The sequence below is a fragment of the Lutra lutra genome, chromosome 4, assembly GCF_902655055.1.
Source record: "Lutra lutra chromosome 4, mLutLut1.2, whole genome shotgun sequence".
NCBI classification, from domain to species: Eukaryota; Metazoa; Chordata; class Mammalia; order Carnivora; family Mustelidae; genus Lutra; species Lutra lutra.
In genome coordinates, this window is record NC_062281.1 from 182,070,666 (window position 1) to 182,092,868 (window position 22,203).

Sequence of the window (22,203 nt, forward strand, 5' to 3'; positions counted from 1 at the left end):
GCTTAAAAATAGTTTCCATGTTGGTTTGAGAGTAATATGCTTCTCTTCTCCCCCTTCCTCCATTCAGAGATTTTAAGAGCTTGAAGCAGAGCAGAAGGTACATAGTAAAATCTGGAAGCCCTTCTACAAATATAATCACTATAAATGGGGTTTTATTTTGTCTTTTAATAATGGCAGTCCTATAGGTGCAGTCATGCATTTTCCTCTATTAGAATATATGGCTCTTCTTATTTAGTGGCTGAAGGAATCCATACATTATTGTATGGATGTATTCTATTTATTTAACTGATTTTTTTTTCAGTTTTGTACAATTAATATGTAAGAACAGATAAAGTGAGCATCCTTACATAATGCTTGTACCTACATCTTTGCATAAATTCCCAGAAATGGTTGGATCAGAGAATTATAACGATTTATAATAGCCATGTACTGATACGTATTGGTAAATTTTCTCCAGAAAGTATATACGGGCTTGTTTTTCCATGCTTTTATCAACATGAAAAATAAACCTTTCACATGAGCTATTACTAGTCTGATATATGAAAAATGACTTAGCAGTGTCAGGGGTTTGCCTTTCAAAATTACCATTGAGATCAACCATGGTCCTTTATTTAAGAAGTTCTTGTGTTTGTGATAGAGAGAGTGTCCTTCCTATGCCTGTTTTTTTACTGAGCTTTTTAATGGTTAGTAAATATTCTTTAAATGTCTTATGTACTTAAACTAAAACCCATGGAAAACTATTCTAATCTCCTTAGACTTAAGACTTCCTATGTGACCGTGTAACTGGTATACACAACTACAAATTCATGGTGACGCAGTGTAGACAGATAGGAAAAATGAATATTGGAAGAGAAATGGTGACAGGAAAAGCTCAGTTGTTAATATATATTTTTCTTTTTTTTCTTTTTTTTAAAAGATTTATTTATTTATTTGACAGAGAGAGAGAGAGAGAGAGATCACAAGTAGACGGAGAGGCAGGCAGAGAGAGAGAGAGGGGGGGAAGCAGGCTCCCCGCTGAGCAGAGAGCCCGATGCGGGACTCGATCCCAGGACCCTGAGATCATGACCCGAGCCGAAGGCAGCGGCCTAACCCACTGAGCCACCCAGGCGCCCCTATATTTTTCATGTTAAAGGTTAAGTCCTTATTTCTCATTAGTCTTTTCTGAAGCTTTCTGTTCAACCCCTGACAGAATAGGTGGGTGAAAATGACATGACATGTAGGTGATTAACTTGGTTTATGATCCTGTATTCTGAATAGCTTGACTAGAATTAATGGAAAGATATGTAAAGTATTTTTCAGTTTGAAAAAAGGAACATTTTCTTGCATAATATAAATCTTGAAAAAAGGAAAACTGCCATTCAGATATTTTTCTTTCCTTTTAAGGGAAAGAAATATGACACTTCCTAACAGTAGCAGGTAGGAATCACTTGGGTCTAATTTTCAGAATGTTTTAAGTTTTCTTTGTTCAAAATTGTGCCCAGTCATATCTCTCTGCTACTTTGAACTTCAAATATAACAGCTAGAGTGGTTATTATCTGTATTTCTTTTGATTAGATGAATCAAAAGAAGAAAGAAAAGAAGAGGAGGAGGAATTAAATTTTAATGAAGACATTCTTTGTCCACATGGTAAGCTAGAAGCATACGTCTTCCCTTGCTTGTCTGATGTTAGCATATCATAAATGTGTTGTTCAGAGTTTTGCTGCATTTCTTAGGGGTTAGGCCCAGACACAGCAGTCAGGGTGGAGTGCTGGCTTTCTAGCCTGTGCTTGGTCATAAATGTTTCTTTCTCTTACCCTGTTTAATGGTTAACCTGTTTTCCCGCTAGTACCCCTCATATCTTCTGCTCTTTCGTTGCAAGAAATTTAAAAAAAAAAAATGCAAAATAGGATTTTCCCATATTTACAGAAGAAACTTCCTTGCCACTTGCCACATTGAAGGACTGAGTTAAAAGGAAGAATTTCAGTTGTGTCCCATGACTGTGAGTCTTTGAGCTACTTGAACATTTTCACAACAGTGTTTATACATTTTAATATTATCAGGGCTATTTCTGGTTTCATTTCGTTGTCATTTAATGACCAGCTGCCGTGTGCTGTGTACTCCTAATAATAATTTCCAGGTTTTTATTTATCCGGTGTATCTGGTTGCGTATTATTTTTCTTAGGGAGTGCTCACTTCTAGTAAGTAACTTTTTGCAAGGAACTGATTGTATATGAGACACGGTTTTCCATTCTGTTAGTGCTGTGAAAGTCAAACAGGCATTTGCTTCTCAAAGCCATTTATGCATAAGTGTCCCCACCCCCCACCCCATCCCCAACTGTATCCAGCTCTTACCAGTTCATTAGGAACCAATGCATGGTATCTCAACGCCTACCCGCATGCACACAAGTCCTTTTATATCCGGAGTCCTTGAGGACATTAGTGATTGTAGTTGTCACTCGAATGATACTTGCATGCTGGCCTTTTGGACATTGTTGCACTGTACTTCACGGAGTCATTGAGGGACTGTGCTTACTTGTTTACTGGCCATACAGCTGGGAGGGGAAGTCATCTTGGGGTGTGGATTTGCGTCTCGCAGGGAGGGTCACAAGCCCATCTTTCCTTCCTGTTCCATCACCTTGCCTTCCAGCTGGCCCAGCTTGCACTGTAATGCATAGGAGGAACACAGATGCAGAGAGGACATGACCTTGTGTGTGGTTGGCAGGTTGAGTAGGTAGAAGAAGGTGAAGTGAATAGCCAAGAGTACATCACTTGTTCTTGTGACGCTTTCATACCAGCTTTTCTTTTCCCATAACCATCACAGCAAGGATGCAGACAGTGGGGTACATTCCTCCCTTTTGAGAGTTGAGGCCTCTGCGACACAACGCTGACTTTCCTGCTTGGTGCCTCCCAGCTGCTTGAAACAGTGTCAGAACTCAGACTGTCATCTTACCCCTTGGCTCACTGACTTTTGCTCAGTCTTCCCACCTCTTGTCTCATCTTGTCATTTCAGGATCACAGTTGTGACAAAAAGCATGGCAGAGCTGAATGTGATTTCAGGACTTGTGCTGTACTCCTCAGCTGAAAATTTGAGCACAAGAGGTGGTTTTTAGGTCTTTAGCCTGATCTCAACTCGTGGCTATACTTTACCTTGAATTTGATTTTATTATTTTTTTTACGTAAGTTGTACTCTCAGCAAGGGGCTTGAACCCACGACCGTGAGATCAAGACTTGCGTGCTCCACCTGCTGACCCAGCCAGGCACCCCTACTTTCTCTAGTAGTTTAAAAGGATGCTTCTCAGCGATTGTTTTTGTGGCCCTCACTTTTCAGTGAACTGTGTCTGTGGGACCCAGGTTTTCAGGTGCAGGATATTGGACCTTACTTAGAAACCCACTTCACTCATTCGGTTTATATTAAAGCTCATTCGTGGTGGTAGTAGAACACTACTGGTAGTAAGAGGGTAACAGGAACTGAATGTTAACCGTGTGTCCGTTAGTTTTTTGTTGTTGTTATTTTGTTTTGTTTTGGTTTTTTGTCTGTTAGTTTTGTAAGGGTATAGATACTAACTCATTTAGCCTCTACAACAACCCTGAGTGGTCAGTATTCGTATTACTGTCACATCCATCATACTCACGAGTAAGTGAACTGAGTCACAAAGAGGCGAGAATTATCTGCTGGAGGTCCTCACCCTTGAGGGGTAGTTTTGCAAAGGCTAGGTATATAATTGTTGGAAATTATTTTCTGTCAAAACCCGGAAGGAATTGCATCTTTCAGTGTACCATTTGTCCAAAGCCATTCTTTGTAGGTTACCTTTTTTCTTTCATTTCTGGCAGCTTGTAAGACTTTGTCTCCAGCGTTGTGACCTCTCACCTCAACCTCCCTCTGTGTGGGCCCGACCTCCTCTGTTGTGTGAGATGCTCTCTGGGTGCTGTGCGTGTGGCTGAGGCTGGTGATGACGAGCTTTGCTGTTGGGAGGCCCCTGGTTGGCCTCTTGCTCTGGGGAATTCCCACTGTTTGGGATCTGCTCTTAGGCATTTTCCATAAGTATCTTCCATCTTCCTGCTTGCAGAGTGCTGACTGGACTCTCAGAGCTCTGGGGTCATGAGAGACAAGGTTTTGGGAGCCTCTGCCTTCTGTGTGGAAACACATAACTCCATCTCAGTTCGTGCCCACATTCATCTGCGCACTTTGTTCCCCGGTGCAGGGGCCTGAGGCTGCGTGTTGTCAGAGAAGCCTGTGGTATTCTATGGATAGAGTGGCTTAGAGCATGAGGAAGGGACTGAGAATTTTACTGCCTCCTAAGTACAGACTTGCGGTCCATTTACCTGTTTTTTAATACCATCTGTGCTTCTGTGCGCTCCCAATTCCTGGGTCACTGGGGGGCACTTCTGCAATGTAGTGAATCTGATTACTTCCTGACTTTTGCCAATTTAAAATTCATTTTTCTTGTGTCCCATCCATTTCCTCTTAAGCTTCAAAAATTTTTGTTGGCATGGCTCCCAGCAGGGTTCTCTTTATCCATCATCATGATTTTATAAATTTTTTTAAAAATTCCTTTATTCTGGGGGCGCCTAGGTGGCTCAATCAGTTAAGCAAGTGTTCAACTCTTGATTTTGGATCAGGTCATAATCTCAGGGTTGTGGGATCAAAGCCGGTGTTGGGTGTTGGCCTCCTCATGCAGTAGGGAATCTCCTTGGGACTCTCCCCAGAGAGAGGGCTTACTCGGCCCCTCCCCCCCACATGCGCATATGCCCGCACACACATATACTCTCTCTCAAACAAATACTTAGAATTAAAAAAAAAATCCCTTGGAGTACCTAAGTGGCTCAGTGGATTAAAGCCTCTGCCTTCCGCTCAGGTCATGATCCCAGGGTCTTGGGATCGAGTCCCGCATCAGGCTCTCTGCTCAGCAGGGAACCTCCTTCCTCCTCTCTCTCTGCCTACTTGTGATCTTTGTCTGTCAAATAAATAAATAAAAATCCCTTTACTCTGGTTTAATGTTATTTAGGAGGCACTGAAAATCCAGTTTGAGAATTTTGTTTTTATCTGGATGTCCTTATTACAAATTTGCATATTTTTACTGTAAAATCCCAGTATATCTATAAAGCCCTGTGTATATTTAATACATCAGAGATTTATGTGAGTTAATCACTGGATTATATTCCATTAGGAGATTTACTACTGCCATAGAGTTCAGTATTTATTGCATATGCTATGTATGCATCAAACTTTTTTTTACCCAGTTCATTTTGTATTTATTTAAGTGGATAACCAACCTTCCTTCCTTCCTTCCTTCCTTTGAGAGAGAGAGAGAGAGACAGCCAGAGAGGGAACACAAGCAGGGGCAGTGGGAGGGGGAGAAGCAGACTTCCCATTGAGCAGGGAACCTGATGTAGGGCTTCATGCCAGGACCCTGGGATCATGACCTGAGCCAAAGGCAGATGCTTAATGACTGAGCCACCCAGGCACCCCAACTTTTTTTTTTTTTTTAATAAAATTTATTTATTTGAGTATCTGGGGATCGAGTCCCGCATCCGGCTCTCTGCTCGGCAGGGAGCCTGCTTCCCCCCCTCTCTCTGCCTGCCTCTCTGCCTGCTTGTGATCTCTGTCTGTCAAATAAATAAATAAAATTAAAAAAAAAAAAAAAAGATGGACACTTAACTGACTGAGCCACCCAGGCGTCCGTAAACCTTTCTTTTTTTTTTTTTTTTTTAAAGATTTTATTTATTTATTTGACAGAGAGAGATCACAAGTAAACAGAGAGGCAGACAGAGAGGAGGAAGCAGGCTCCCTGCCGAGCAGAAAGCCCGATGTGGGGCTCGAACCCAGGACCTGGGATCATGACCTGAGCCGAAGGTAGCGGCTTAACCCACTGAGCTACCCAGGCGCCCCCCGTAAACCTTTCTTAACTGCACAATTTGCTTTGCAGTTGGGCAGTTTAGATCTAGATTTTGTGGGTGAGGATATTTATACACAGTCTGAACTCATTGTTTACTAGATTCCTGTTTTTTACTAGAAGAATCCTTGGGGATTAGGTTATCCAGTATATTTGGTGAATTTGATCTCTCATGGCTGATTTGATCTTGTGTTGAGAGATGTTGCTCCAGGATGAATTTCATTGATTGGCTTTTTTCTTTTCAAATTTAGGAAAGTGATACTTACTACAGGATACAAGTCTAAAAATTCATATACCACAAGTAAAAATTAGTGATTGTGAGGTCATAAGCAGGATTCGGATATGTTCAGTCATGGCGGTTATTAAAATAATAGGACATGGGGTGCTTGGGTGGCTCAGTCGTTAAGCATCTGCCTTGGGCTCGGGTTATGATCCCAGGGTTCTGGGATCGAGCTCCCTGCTCGGTGGGAAGCTTGCTTCTCCTTCTCCCACTCCCCCTGCTTGTGTTCCCTCTTTCACTATGTCTCTGTCAAATAAATAAATAAAATCTTTTTTAAAAAAATGATAGGGGGGCGCCTGGGTGGCTCAGTGGGTTAGGCCGCTGCCTTCGGCTCAGGTCATGATCCCAGGTCCTGGGTTCGAGCCCCGCGTCGGGCTTTCTGCTCAGCAGGGAGCCTGCTTCCTCCTCTCTCTCTGCCTGCCTCTCTGCTTACTTGTGATTTCTCTCTGTCAAATAAATAAATAAAATCTTTAAAAAAAAAAAAAATGATAGGACACTAACTTTAGAAATATGGTAAGAGGGGCGCCTGGGTGGCTCAGTGGGTTAAAGCCTCTGCCTTCAGCTCGGGTCATGATCCCGGGGTCCTGGGATCGAGCCCCACATCGGGCTCTCTGCTCTGTGGGGAGCCTTCTTCCTCCTCTCTCTCTCTGCCTACTTGTGATCTCTGCCTGTCAGATAAATAAATAAAATCTTTAAAAAAAAAAAAAGAAATATGGTAAGAAGTACAGGGGAGAGGACTTTGTTTATTCAATCAAACTGCAATGAAGTGATTTATTAAAATAGTCTCCTGAATTCAGAAATAAATTTAGGTTGTTCTTTATACACATCCAGCATTGAAATGCTTCCCATCAGAACTAGGGCAACATGTCCCCAGTGACAGGAAATCCCCTTAAAGTGTGTGTGTGTGTGTGTTTGTATTACTGTTTCCTTTGTTCATGTACCTCTTCTGAATCAGGTACATGGTTCAGCACAAACGTAGCCTTCAGTCTTGTGCGGGGAGAGCAAGAAAGAAACCAGTTTAAAATTATAATTGCCTTGGAGTTCTTTTAAATCAGATTGTGGAAATCTACTGTCATCTTTTTTATGGCTGCATTATATTTCATCATAAAGATGTACTAAATTAGAATCCGATAATCCAGTTAACATTTTATTTTTTCAAAGATTTATTTATTTATTTGACAGACAGAGATCACAAGTAGGCAGAGAAGCAGGCAGAGAGAAAGAGGAAGCAGGCTCCCTGCCGAGCAGAGAGCTGGATGTGGGGCTCAATCCCAGGACCCTGGGATCATGACCTGAGCTGAAGGCAGAGGCTTTAACCCACTGAGCCACCCAGGCACCCCTCCAGATAACCTTTTAAAAAAACTTCCCCAGTTGTCTGAGGATAGACGTATTGGGAATAGGTCTTCATGACCTCAGGAAATTTAAGTCAACAATCTACTCAGAAAGAAGGTTAATTTTTACAGTGTGACCTATTTGCTCTGATAATAAGTTCTCTAAAGTAATCTTTTCTTGGGGTTATTCAAAGCTCAATGAGAGATAGAATGGAAGACGATGCATTTTAAGGTGTTAGAAATTTGGGGGTTTGGATGAGACAGACCTGAGGTTATATCCCCGCTTCCTTATAAACAACCCATGCTGGTGACTGGGTATATCAACTTCACTGATTCTGTTTATTTTATAGAACCTGTAAAGCAAAAAATGATGATACAGTACTTTGAAAAGTTACTGGCTTTATTTTTCTTAGATATGGGGGTAGAAACAAATGTATGGCTTTGAAAACCTAAAAATTTTGGGGGGGCGTAATGACTACACCTAATAATGTAAGTGCAGTTCACTAATTTAGTGACCAGGGACAGCTGAAACAATGGGAAGTAGAAGCAGAAAAGGGGCGAAGGGTAGAGAAAGGCAGACAGGCCCCCTGAAAGCCTGATATGGGCAAGCAAGCAGTAAACTGATGTGGGGCCCTTAAGATTGGGAGTTGCTGCTGCCTGGGCATTTCTGTGATGGGAGAAGAGGATGGGGGGTGGTGCTGACCAGTGTTCTCCTCTGGGTTTGTATTGTTTTTTTAAGATGTATTTATTTTCTTTATTTCACAAAGACAAGTAAGTGTGCAGGGGTGGGCAATGTGGACAGAGAAAGAGAGACTCTCCCCGCAGACTTCCTGCTGAGCAAGGAGCCTGACATGGAACTCAGTCCCATGACCCATAAGATCATGACCTGAGCCAAAACCAAAAGTTGGAGGCTTACCTGACTGAGCCACCCTGGCACCCAGTCCTCTGCTATTTTCAAAGATTCCCGGGAACTGGGGTGACAGCAGTAGTAAGAAAGCCAACTGGATTTTGACTGGAGATGGTTTTCTTATTGAGCAGGGCTTGCTTTATTCAACTTGAGTTGATATGTAAGAGAATGGCTCTGGTAAGATTGGATCCAACCTTGGGTGCCTGGGTGGCTCAGTGGGTGAAGCCTCTTCCTTCAGCTCAGGTCATGATCTCAGGGTCCTGGGATCAAGTCCCACATCAGGCTCTCTGCTCAGCAGGGAGCCTGCTTCCCCACCTCTCTCTGCCTGCCCCTCCCCCTACTTGTGATTTCTCTGACAAATAAATAAATAAATAAATCTTAAAAAAAAAAAAAAAAAGATTGGACCCAACCTATTTCTCCGGCCGGAGTGGGTGGAGGTAACCGGAGTGGGTGGAGGTAACCATAGGCAAGTGGCGAGTGTGGCATTTGAATGTGAGTGGAGGCACATTGCTCTTCAGCCACCCTGCCGGCAAAGGGTACCTCAATCCCCAGAAGGCCCTTTTCACTGCTTCCTTTGCTGACAGAGAGAGAGATGGGAAGTGCTTGGCTCTAGTCTTCTACATTTGTGTGTTTTTTTGTTTTGTTTTATTTTTTGTTTTTTAATTGCCTGGTGTTTCAATCACAGACTTCGATTAAGGACATATAGGAATGGCTAGTTCTTCAGAATTAAGGATGAAATTTAAAGAGTTTTGAAACTAAGGAAAAGAGTGAATTACAGGAAAGAAAGAAAAGAGTATAAATTTTTTTTAGGTCGAAGGAGATTTTGGGGGGCTCTATATTGATTTTTTTTTTTTAAAGCTCCCCCCAATATAATCTTTTTTTTTTTTTAACTCAGGGGAGTTATGCATATCTGAAAATGAAAGAAGACTTGTTTCTAAAGAGGCTTGGAGTAAACTGCAGCAGTACTTTCCAAAGGCTCCCGAGTTTCCAAGTTACAGAGAATGCTGTTCCCAGTGCAAGGTACTGAATGTGGTGCTGCCTCCTGGGGAATCACATGCCGCCTCCCTGGATTGACTTTCCCCGGGAATTGACATTGTACTTCTGTGGGGGGAGTAGGGAGGAGGCATGTCCTGTGCTGTCAGCAGGGGGTGGTTGATTGCTTCTTGTTTCATTCTCTTACAGATTTTAGAAAGAGAAGGGGAAGAAAATGAAGCCTTACATAAGATGATTGCAAATGAGCAAAAGACTTCTCTTCCAAATTTATTCCAGGATAAGAACAGACCATGTCTCAGTAACTGGCCAGAGGTATAGTGATCCCCATAAAGTAGGATAGAATTCATCTTAACCTTTTAAAGGCGCTTTGCAAATGCCTAATGAACTGTTTGGGAACAACCCAGAGCGCCTCTGATTCTCATTGTTTAGTTGTCTCATTGGAGGGTTTACCCTAACTGATCCTTTCTTGGTAGAGGGCTATATTTGCATGATATGTGTAAAACTTGAAATAGGAGAACAAGGGGCGCCTGGGTGGCTCAGTGGGTTGAAGCCACTGCCTTCGGCTCAGGTCATGATCTCAGAGTCCTGGGATCGAGCCCCGCATCGGGCTCTCTGCTCAGCAGGGAGCCTGCTTCCTCCTCTCTCTCTGCCTGCCTCTCTGCCTGCTTGTGATCTCTCTGTCAAATAAATAAATAAAATCTTTAAAAAAAAAAGAAAAAAAGGAGAACGACAGCATATGGGAAAACATTTTCCCTAAAGAGGTAGGTGAGTTAATGGACATTTGCATGTGATTCTCTTGTTCCAGGAAACGGATGTTCTATACATCGTGTCACAGTTCTTCGTAGAAGAATGGCGGAAGTTTGTTAGGTACGGCCCCAAATTTTGTATTTCCTTTTTCTTTTGTTGTTGATTCTGCTATTTTTAACAATTACTAGGGGCTCCTGGGTGGCTCAGTCAGTTAAGCGTCTGCCTTCAGCTCAGGCCGTGATTCTAGGGTCCTGGGATCGAGCCCCACATCAGCTCCCTGTTCAGCCAGGAGCCTGCTTCTTCCTCGCCTTCAGCCTGCCACTCTGCCTACTTGTGCTCTCTCTCTAGCTCTCTGTCAAATAAATAAATAAAATCTTTAAAAAAAAAAATTAATGGATTCTGATCACAGTACCTTCGATGGTTACTTTTTTAGCATATGCTAAAATTTTCTTTTGTTGACAATTAAATACATTACAGATGTAAAAATAATTATTTTAAACATCTTGAGTGACTGTGGTAGTGATGTATGTTGATCCTCTTTGTCTCACTTGAGTAGAAAACCTACAAGATGTAGTCCCGTGTCGTCGGTTGGAAACAGTGCTCTTCTGTGCCCCCACGGGGGGCTGATGTTTACATTTGCTTCCATGACCAAAGAAGATTCTAAACTGTGAGTTTCTTCTCCTCATGTAATTTTTCTAGTGATTAATAATGAATGCTTAGGTAATTTTTATCTGACACAAGCAGTGGATTTGAAGGATCTAGGCCTTTGCCGAACTGTGGGGTTTGTCCTTTCAAAAGTTCCACTAGAGTGAGCACTCCCCTTTAAAAAAGGGGTGGTGGGGGGCAAGACTGCTTCCATATAGCAGGCGAGAATCTGCCTGAAACTGCCGTGCTCTTTGTGTCTACCTTGTCCTTCCCAGAGCCTGAATCTTCTTCTCCCAAGCTGCCAGTTCCAGTACTGCCTCTCTGGTTTACCTCTTCCAGCATCCCTTAATCACCAGGGGCTTGCTTATCCTCATTTTTCCTGCAGCCACTGGGCTTCTGCAAATAGATGAGGAGGAGGAAGGCACTGTGGCACCAGAGCAGAGCTACTGGGCTGGTCATTTGCAATTCTGGGGTCTTAAAGTCAAAATTTTTGTCCCACTCACTCTTCAAGTGCTTCCAAAAGGACTCATGTCTGAAATTTACCCATGATATTGCCATTTTATCTTTTCAAAGAATTGATAACTATGTAAGAGAACATAGAATGTCTCTGATATTGCTTATAAACTGTGAACAATACATAATCATTCCTTTGGGACTAAGAGTAGAGGTAGGGAGTTTACTATTCATGTTAATACTTTCACATCATTTAGGGAAGCTTACAGTTACTAATTTTTCTTTCTGTGGGGTAGCTGGGTGGCTCAGTGGGTTAAGCCTCTGTCTTCAGCTCAGGTTATGATCTCGGGGTCCTGGGATCGAGCCCCACATCGGGCTCTCTGCTCAGCAGGGAACTTGCTTCCCCCTCTCTCTGCCTGCCTCTCTACCTACTTGTGATCTCTTTCTGTGTGTCAAATAAATAAAATCTTTTTTTTTTTTTCCAAAGATTTTATTTATTTGACAGAGAGAGAGAGATCACAAGTAGGCAGAGAGGCAGGCAGAGAGAGAGAGAGGGAAGCAGGCTCCCTGCTGAGCAGAGAGCCCGATGTGGGGCTCGATCCCAGGACCCCGAGATCATGACCTGAGCCGAAGGCAGAGGCTTTAACCCACTGAGCCACCCAGGCGCCCCTCAAATAAATAAAATCTTAAAAAAAAATAATTTTTCTTTCTAGTTTCTCTCCTAACTCTTTTTTTCCTTCCTTCCTCTATGCGGGTGGTGTTGTAAATGCTAGACATCAGGAAGATAACTATAATAATACAGCTGTGTGTACCAGGCAACTTAAATATTAAACAGTTCAAATAAAACTGAAGGCCCCTCAGTCTTAACCTTTCTTCCCTTCCTCCCTTTCTCTCTCCCTTTGTTCTGCTTACGTCATCTCAGGCCTGAAGTTGAGGTTTACCTTGCTCAGAAAGTACTACTTACAAAGCAATATTTTGCTTATTTGGAAATGGGTTTTACAAGCGGACATCATACGATATTTATCCTTCATTCAGTTTCAGTTTTTGAGATTTAGACTTACAAGAATTGTTGATCCCTGTAAACAAAGAGTTGCTGTTCTTTGTTGAGGATGATGTATCCTTTTCTTCTTAACTATTCTATATTAAATATTGATCTTAGTGATTCGGCGATTTGGGTTTGGGAGACTAATGGATTATTTTAGTTCTCTTAATTTCCATGTGTCTTAAGGCATGTTGTGTTTTTTTGCACAGTATAGCTCTCATATGGCCCAGTGAGTGGCAGATGATACAAAAGCTCTTTGTCGTGGATCATGTAATTAAAATCACAAGAACTGAAGTAGGAGATGCAAACCCTTCAGAAACACAGTATGTTTCTGAGCCAAGTAAGTTTTCATATTTGTTCGTATAGTTAACACTTGACATTTTAAGAGGGAAGGAGAGTGTGTCACTGTTGTATTCCCTATTTAAAATTAACGATCAAAAATAAAATAAAATAAAATTAACGATCATGTATTCAGGTCTAAACAAATACACCCGAGGTGGGAATCATTCTATACCCCTCTCATTATTTGTACGTTTACTAGTTGATAGTAAGTGCATTTCCTTACTGGTATTATTAATATCCAATAATTAATGGGAATTAAGAGTAGTAGCTATTTAATGAATGTTCACTGGTAACTTTGCTGTGTGTTTATAGTTTTTTGATGCTTTTACAGTTATTCCCCAACTACTTCTGTTCTATTTTGTTCTTTAGAACTCTGTCCAGAATGCAGAGAGGGCTTATTGTGCCAACAGCAGAGGGACCTGCGTGAATATACTCAGGCCACCATCTATGTTCATAAAGTTGTGGATAACAAAAAGGTACCAGTCCCTCTCATGGCCGTGACTAGTAATGATCAAGTTGGCTTTTTGACTTGCTGATAGATTTTCACTCGAGCCTGCCCAAGATTACATTTTTATTTCCCTGGAGCTAGAGCGTAAGAATTCATACTGGATAAGAATTCAAGATGAATACTTAGGGGATTGTATGTGGATTTAGTCAGTTATTGATTTGATGCACAAATAATTATTGAATGTCAGCTGTGTGCCAGGTATGGGCTTGGTGTGGAGGGAATACAGTGGTACAGAAGAGAGACCAACCAGGAACCTACCCTCAAAAATATTTGTACCTGTTGAGGAAGATCAAGAACAAACCCAGAAAGGGTGATGGTTCAGTAGGGCAGTAATATCCTGATAGGAAGATCCTGAACATAACCTCCTCCCAGGATACAGCAAATCTACAACTATATACGGAATCATTACCCCTGGAAGAACTTGAGAACTAGCTAAACAGCTGTTCCACAAAGGATAGAGGGGTCGCAGCAGGATGGGCAGGAGAAGCAGAGATATTATCTCACCAAAAACACCACCCCCAGCACAGCCCTCCGCCATGGGGAGGGATCTCACGATATGGACTCCTTCCTGAGGAGAGAAGGGTTTGTGGCACACATCAGGTTCCCCAACTCTTGGGACCTACACCAGAGCCAGCGGTTCTCCAAATGTTGTCTGGCTTTGAAACCAAGGGGACTTCATCCAGGAGAATCATATGGCTGTAGAAAATGGAGATGATGCTTCTCAGACCTCGTCCTACGCTGGCTGACTTACTCTGGGACCCCGTGCAAAGGCAGCGGTTTGCAAAACGCCTCGATCAAATGTGAAGGAGATTCATTTGCTCATCTTAAAGCATCTGCCAAAGGGGTTAAAGCTTGTTGGGACTCCCTTCAGGGACCGGAGCCGCTGGGGGCCGCACCATTTTAAAATTCTCCGCCTTGCTCGTGCCCACACTGGTGGGTACCAGTTTTGTACTCTCTAACCTGCTAGTGTGCTGTGCACTTGTTGCAGACTACCACATCCCCACCTCCCTGGGGCACCCCAGAGCCAGCAAGCATGCAGTCTCCTCAGGGGATGCCCAGTGGGCACTGGGTTCTCGTGGCCAGAGGGGTTTGCATTTCTGGGCCCACGGGTCTGAAACAATCAGACCATTTGACAGACACCATAGAAGTCGGAAGTTAAACAGTAAGGTTCAGTGCTTATACTGGGCCACCGGTTTGAGAATAGGAGAGATCGTTTCACCTAACAAATGATCAGGCAAAAAGAGGAAACACAGGAATAGGTTCCAAATGAAAGAATAAGATAAAACCCCCAATCAAAACCATAACAAAACAGACCTAAGTAATTTACCTAACAAAGCGTTCAAAGTAATGGTCATAAAAATGCTCACAGAATTTGGGAGAATATGGATGAACACAGAGGAAAATTTCATTCAACAAAGAGAGAGAAAATATTAAAAAGGACCAAACAGAAGTCACGGAGCTAAAGAACGCAGTAACTGATCTAAAAAAATACACTAGAGGGTTTCAGCAAGAGACCAGATCAAGCAGAAGGAAAATAAGCAGTCTGGAAGAGAGCCATAGAACTGAGCCAGAGCAGTAAAATGAAAAAAAGTTTTTGTTTTGGGGGTTTTTTTGTTTTTTGCTTTTTTAAGTAGGCTGCATGCTCAGTGTGGAGCCCAATGTGGGGCTTGAATTCATAACCCTGAGATCAAGATGCGAGCTAAGATTTAGAGTTGGATGTTTAACATACTGAGCTACCCAGGCACCCCAAAGGAAAAAGAATTTTAAAATATGAAACTAGCTTAAGGGACCTATAGTACAACAACATTCATCTTATAGAGGTCCCAGAAGAGGGAGGAGAGAAATGGGCAGAAAACTTCTTTGAAGAAATAATGGCTGAAAATTTCCGTAATCTGGGGGAGGAAACAGACACCTGGATCCAGAGAGCCTGGAAAGTTCCAAACATAATGAGCCCAAAAAGTCCCACACCACAACACATCATAATTAAAATGTCAGAAGTAGAGAATCTTAAATGTAGCAAGGGAAAAACAACTTGTTTTATATAAGGGAACCTCTGTAAGACTTACCAACACAGACTTCATGCCAGAAGGGAGTGGTAATGACATATCTAAAGGGCTAAAAGGAAAACACTTGTAACCAGGAGCACTCTACCTGGCAAGGATATCATTCAGAGTTAAAGGAACAATAATTTTGCAGACAAGCAAAAGTTAAAGGAGTTCATCACTACTAAACCAGCCCTCTGGGAAATACTAATGGGACTTCTTAAGGTGAATAGAAAGGGTACCAATTAGTAATAAGAAAACGTGACAATAAAAATGTCACTGGTAAACGTAAATATATAAAAAGAAAGTGGATTAATCACTTACAAAGGTAGTCTGAAGGTTAAAGTCATACTAATAATGAGTATGACTGCAATAATTAGTTTAAGTTTTAAAAAATGTAGAAAATGACATCAAAAAACATTGGAGGATTATAAGAAGACGATTGTAGATGTGACTAAGTTTAACTTGCTGTCAATTTAAAATATACGGGTATTACATGTAAGTTGTTAGCGTGAGCCTTAATGTTAACCAAAAGCAAAAAACTATCATATATACACAAAAAATGAGAACAAACTAAGCAAAGTCATCAAACCACAAGGGAGGAAAGCAAGAGAAGGAACTAGAAAACAATCAAATTGGCAATAAGTATATGTACCTATTAATAATTAAATGTAAATGGGCTAAATTCTCCCATCAAAATAGTAGCTGAATAAATTAAAAGAAAAAACAGCAACCATCTCCCATCCATATGTTGCCTATAAGAGACTCATGTCAGGTGTAAGGACATACATAGACTGGAAGTAAAGGGGTGGAAGAACCTGTTTCATGCAAATGGAAACCAGTAGAAAGTGTATATATAGAGAAAAGAGATTTTAAAACAAAGACTGTAGGGACGCCTGGGTGGCTCAGTTGGTTAAGCAGCTGCCTTCGGCTCAGGTCATGATCCCAGCGTCCTGGGATCGAGTCCCACATCGGGCTCCTTGTTTGGTGGGGAGCCTGCTTCTCCCTCTGCCTCTGCCTGCCATTCTGTCTGCCTGTGCTTGCTCGCTCTCCTCTCTCTCTGACAAATAAATAAAATCTTTAAAAAAAAAAAACAAAGACTGTAATAAAAGACAAGGATGGGCATTACATAATGATAAAGGAGTCATTCCATCAAGAGCTTTAAACATTTGTGAATATGCACCCAACGCAAGAATACCTAAATATTTAAGGCAGATGTTAACGGAGGTAAAGGGAGAAGTTGACAGCAATATGGTACTACTAGGGGCCTTTCCTACCCCACTTTTGCCAAAGAATAGATCATTCAGACCAAAAAAAGCCAGTAAGGAAACATCAGCCTTAAATGGCACATTGGACCACACAAAGTTAATAGATATGTACAGAACATTCCATCTAAAAATGGCAGGATACACATTCTTCTGAAATGGACATTGGCCATTCTCCAGGATAAGTAAAAAACCAGAGCACAAAACAAGTCTCAATAAATTGAAGATTGAAATCATATCGAGCATCTTTTCTAGCCACGTTGGTATGAACCTGGAAATTAATTACAAGGAGAAACTGAATAAAAATCTAGATGAAATGGATATATTGCTGGAAATACACAATTTTCTAAGACTGAATCATGAAGAAAAAGAAAATCTGAATGGACTGATTACTAATAAGGACAGCTAATCATTAATCAAAACATGCCCAACAAAAGCCCAGGACCAGATAGCTTTATTGGTGAATTCTACCAAACATTCAATGAAGATTTAATACCAAACCTTCTCAAACTCTTCCAAAAAATTGAGGATGAAAGAATGCCCCCAAACTTATTTTACAGGGCCAACAAGGAAACCGCATAAAAAAAAAAATCATAGGCCAGTACCCCTGTAAACACAGATGCAGAAATCCTCAACAAAATATTAGCAAACCAAATTTAACGATAACATAGAAAGAACATATGGGCCGCCTGGGTGGCTCAGTCAGTTAAGTGTCTGTCTTGGGATCCAGGCCAGCATCAGGCTCCCTGCTTAAGCAGGGAGCCTGCTTCTCCCTCTCCCACTGCCCCTGTTCATGCGCTCACTCACACGTGGCCTCACTCGCTCGCTCTCCTGTCAAATAAAATCTTAAGGAACATACACTGTGATCAAGTGGGAATTATCCCAGGGATGCAAGGATGGCTCATCTGTAAATCGGTCACCATGATATAGTACATTAATAAAACGGATAAAATCATGATCCTCTCCATAGGTGCAGAAAAGGGTTTGTCAGAATTCAGTCTCCATTCGTTTATTTAATGAAGTTGGAGAGCACTAAAATTAATATATAAAAAATCAGTTGCAGAGCGCCTGCCTAGCTCAGTCCTAGAGCATGGGACTCTTGATCTCAGAGTTGTGAGTTCAAACCCAACCTTGGACATATTACTTAAACAACAGCAACAAAAAATTAGTTGCATTTTTATACACCTAGCACAACCTATCAGAGAAATTAAGGAAATAATATCCTTTACAGTTCCATCAAAAAGAAGAAAATAACAGGGTGTCTGGATGGTTCGTTTGGTTAAGTGCCTTTGGCTCAGGTTGGAGTCTTGGGATTGAGCCATCCATCGAACTCCTCCCTCTGCCCTCCCCACTCCCTGCTCATTCTCTATTTCTCCTAAAGAAGGTCTTAAAAACAAACCAAAAACAAAACAAAACAAAAAAATCCTCAGGAATAAATTTAACCAAGGAGATAAAAGATTTATACATTGGAAACTATGAGACTGATAAAATTGAAGAAGACACACATAAATGGAAAGGTCTTCCTTGCTAACGAATTGGAAAAATACTGTAAAAATGTCGGTATTACCTAAAGCAGTCTACCGATTCAGTGCCATCCCTGTCAAAATCACAATGTTTTTTTTTTTTCCTTTTTTGCAAAAATAGAACAAAAACAACCCTAAAATTAGTATGGAACCACAATAGCTCTTTAATAGCCAAAATAGTCTTGAGAAAGAAGGAAAAAGCTAAAGGCAGCACTTTGTAATTTCAAACTGTGTTTTCAAAGCTACACTAACCAAAACAGTATGGTATGGGTGTAAAGACAAGACACGTTGATCAGTGGAATAAACCCAAGAATTTTTGGTCAAGTATTTTGCCGCAGATGAGGCTAGAATATGCAGTGGGGAAGGAACAGTGTCTTCAGTAAATGGTGCTGGGAAAAGTGGACAGCCACATGGAAAAGTACGAAAGTGGACCACTATCTCCCATCTCACACACAAATCAACTCAAAATGGATTAAAGACTTGAATGTTAGAGCAAAAACCATAAAACTCCTGGAAGAAAACAGGCAGCAAGCTCTTTGATATCCCTCATAGTGATATTTTTTTTTTGATGGATTCCAAAGGCAACAAAAGCAAAAATCAATAAATGGGACCATATCAGTCTGAAACCTTCTGCACAGTGAAGGAAACTATCAACAGCCTACTGCATGGGAGAAAGTATTTGCAAATCATATATAAAGAACTCCGACAGCACAAAATTGGATCAAAAAAATTGGCAGAGAATCTGAGTAGACATTTTTCCAAAGAAGGAATACAGATGGCCAACATCCTTGTGAAAAGAAACTTAGCATCACTAATCAACAGGGAATGCAACTCTAAACCACAGCGAGTGATCACCTCACACCAGTCAGAATAGCTATTAAAAGTACAAGAAAGAGGGGCGCCTGGGTGGCTCAGTGGGTTAAGCCGCTGCCTTCGGCTCAGGTCATGATCTCAGGGTCCTGGGATCGAGCCCCGCATCGGGCTCTCTGCTCAGCAGGGAGCCTGCTTCCTCCTCTCTCTCTGCCTGCCTCTCTGCCTGCTTGTGATCTCTCTCTGTCAAATAAATAAATAAAATCTTTAAAAAAAATTAAAAATAAAATAAAAAAACTTTTAAAAGTTCTCTAATCACCAGAAAATAATTTCTATAACTTTATACGGTGGCAAGCGGGAACGAGCATTATTTTCGTGTTCATTTCACAATGCATACAAATGTCAAATCACTGCTTTGTACACCTGAAATTGATAGTGTTGTATATTAATTATATTTCTGTTTAAAAATGATCTAGAACATCCAATCAAAAACACAAGAATAAACCCATAAATTCATAAGGTGATTACACAGGAATGAGTGTTTTTGAAGGAAATGTAGTGGGGTAAAGTGGGAGACTGATGAAGGTGGAGGTCACAGTGTTAGATGGGAAATGGCCAAGAAACAGGTCTTAGAGGAGTTGTTTACCTGAGTGTCCACTGCAGAGGTCCAGCCTGTGAAGGGTACCTCATGTGCTTAAGCAGTAGAGTGAGTCGTGTGTAGAACCGCCCTGTCCAGTAGAACTTACTGCAGCGATAGGAATGTTCTGTGTCTTCACTGTATGCTGTGGGAGCCAGTAGCCACGTGTGACCATGGCTAAGGTGATTAAGGAACTGAATTTTTAATTTATTTCAATTTAATGTATCCACTGGCTACCATAGGGACCAACACTAGTCTAAAGTGCGGTCTCTTCCAACGAAGGATGGTGATAGAGAGCATGGGACAAATCCTATCACATTCTATACATCATACCAAGGACTTGGGCTTTTATTCTGAGTATAGATGTAAGCCATTGGAGAGGTGTAGTTAAGGTTCATGGTGTGAATGAATTTATGCTTTAAAGAGGTGACCCTGGCCTCTGTGTTTTGAGTTGGCAAGGGCAGAACAGGAATAAGGAAGGCCAGTTTAGAGCCTCTTGCCCTGATCTCTTTAAGAGTAGATGAAGGAGGACAGATTTGGCTGTATTTTGGGAGCAGGGGTGTTAAAACTTAATGCGAATTGGATTTGGAGCGTTTCTGTTATATTAGGGATGGCTCTTAGGTAGATCCGGACCTAAATCTCTGGGCATGTCATTAATTTGATTCCAGGATTTGGGGAATTAGAGACCAAACTAAATTTTATTTGACGGTCGTTACCAAACACATTGTTTTAGAAGAGTAATTTACCGATTATGCTCTTAAGGTCTTGGGTTCTGCTTCACAAGTTGAACTAAGGCCTTTATTTCCTCATTTGCTGAGAAAGTGCAGTTAACTGGCATGGATTTCTGTGTTTACTCTAAAAATTTAAGTCTTTTGTGGCTATTAGTCCATGTCTACACTGGTATCTTTAAAAAATATCCAGGGATGCCTAGGTGGCTCAGTTGGTTGAGCGTCTATCTTTGGCTCGGGTCATGATCTCAGGGTCCTCAGATCAAGTCCTGGCTTGGGCTCCTTGCTCAGTGGGGAGTCTGCCTCTCTTTCTCTGCCTGATGCCCCCCTGCTTGTGCTTTTTCTCTCTCTCTGGCAAATAAATAAATAAAATATTTTTTAAAAATTAATAAAAAATTAAAAATCCAACTTACCTAAATTTTAATACTTATTTTGAATTTTATAACAGTATTTCATAATGTAAAAGAGCATTTCCTTCATGCTTCCTTTTCTTGGTCTTCAGGAAGTATTGTGGCTCCTGCTGTCTGAATGTTTGACAGTCCCCCTGCTAGGGAAAATTTAGAACATCTTTGGACTTCTGCAAAAATAACGTCATTGCAAAAGTACAACAATAATAATTCTTCTGCAGATACTGCTTACGTTTATGGTGACCACATTATACATGAGTAAAGCCTAGGATAGAAACAAACATGTTAAAAGAGCACAGGAAGCAGCCTTTGAGTCTTGGTCCTCTGCCGGTTCTATTATCTGCCCCCACCCATTGATAAAGCACCTCCCATCACCTGCCCTGCCAGGTCTGACCATCTTCTCTCTGTGATTGCATTCAGGTGATGAAGGATTCAGCTCCGGAGCTGAATGTGAGTAGTTCCGAAACAGAGGAGGATAAGGAAGAAGCTAAACCAGATGGAGAAAAAGATCCAGATTTTAATCAAGTATGTGTGAAGCTGCTTTTTATTGTCCTACCTTCCGCTGTTCTGAAAGCAGCCAGTCCGGGCCCCCAGACATGGGATGTTTGTCCTCAACTCCCTTTGTTTGCCCTCTTTCCTTAGTTTCCTTGGCACGCAGTCGCAGCCCTGATTTCTCTCAAAAAGCCATGAGATACGTTATTCCAGGATTAATAATACATTTGTTACTATTCAGTAAGAAAGGTTAAAATACAATACAATGATTAAATCTTCTGCTGGAAAAGAAGCTAAAATGGGATCCGTATCTTGGTTTGTTATTTAATCATGGATTTTTTTAAGTATGAAAAAATTAACCCACTTTCCCTCATTACAAACAAAATATGCTGTGGCTTTACTAATGGAGTCTATAGAAGTGTTAATCAAATGACCAGGCCAGCCTTCGTCTTTCCTATTTCATTATGATAAATTTAATTTTTTCCACCTCAGATCATCTGTCTGCTCTCTGTGTATTTTGTTACGATTTTCTAGCCCACTTGTTTGGCTGCTTGATTATATTCATAGTGTTTTTGGAGAAAATATATTCATAGTGTTTTTGGAGAAAAGTAACTTAAGAACAGGAGATAACATGGGAATAGAGTCGATACATGGTGTAGGTAAGTTTCAGCTTCTCAAAAAGTCAGACCACAGTGTTGCAGGGTATTCTGTGGATACCTTCAATGCATGGGATGTCTGCTCTAATTTGAGTTTAGGTTTTGTTTTTCTTTTTGTTTTTTTCCAAGTTTAAACAGATGAGGCGTGTGTTTTCTTTCTTTACCGCTTAAGTGCAATAAAACTAGTGAAATTACGGCGAACCTCCTCCCTAAAGGAGGGAAGGTGTTCCAGTGGTCTCTGCTGCATCTGTGCTGTTAAAGAGCACAGTTCCCTGGGCTTGCTGGGCCATCGGTACACACCGATACTGTCACTTCTTTTCAACATTAAGAAGGTCTGAAAAGCCCTCTTGACTTGAATCTTGGTCTCCCTGAGGTACTCGTAGTTTTTCAGCCGATCCAGAGAGATAACCCACTTTTGTTTTCCCTGGCTTGTTAGATCTCCTATGACACTCACTGTGAGCACCTATGAGAAAGGACAAAATCGGGCACTGGGTGCACCCCCCCCCGCTGACCGTGATCTGC

The 22,203-nt window shown here is 41.4% G+C and overlaps 1 protein-coding gene across 7 annotated transcripts in view; it reads left to right on the forward strand.

Annotated features, from left to right (window-relative positions):
• Positions 1-22,203, forward strand: part of USP48 (ubiquitin specific peptidase 48) — a 96,884-nt gene that overhangs the window by 59,798 nt on the left and 14,883 nt on the right. For all 7 annotated transcript variants that reach the window (XM_047725132.1, XM_047725129.1, XM_047725130.1 and 4 more), the window contains 8 exons: positions 1,555-1,626; positions 9,287-9,411; positions 9,574-9,696; positions 10,190-10,251; positions 10,688-10,798; positions 12,481-12,611; positions 12,983-13,089; positions 20,954-21,058. In XM_047725132.1, the coding sequence (XP_047581088.1) occupies positions 1,555-1,626; positions 9,287-9,411; positions 9,574-9,696; positions 10,190-10,251; positions 10,688-10,798; positions 12,481-12,611; positions 12,983-13,089; positions 20,954-21,058 (836 nt within the window). The remainder of the gene's footprint in view (positions 1-1,554; positions 1,627-9,286; positions 9,412-9,573; positions 9,697-10,189; positions 10,252-10,687; positions 10,799-12,480; positions 12,612-12,982; positions 13,090-20,953; positions 21,059-22,203) is intronic.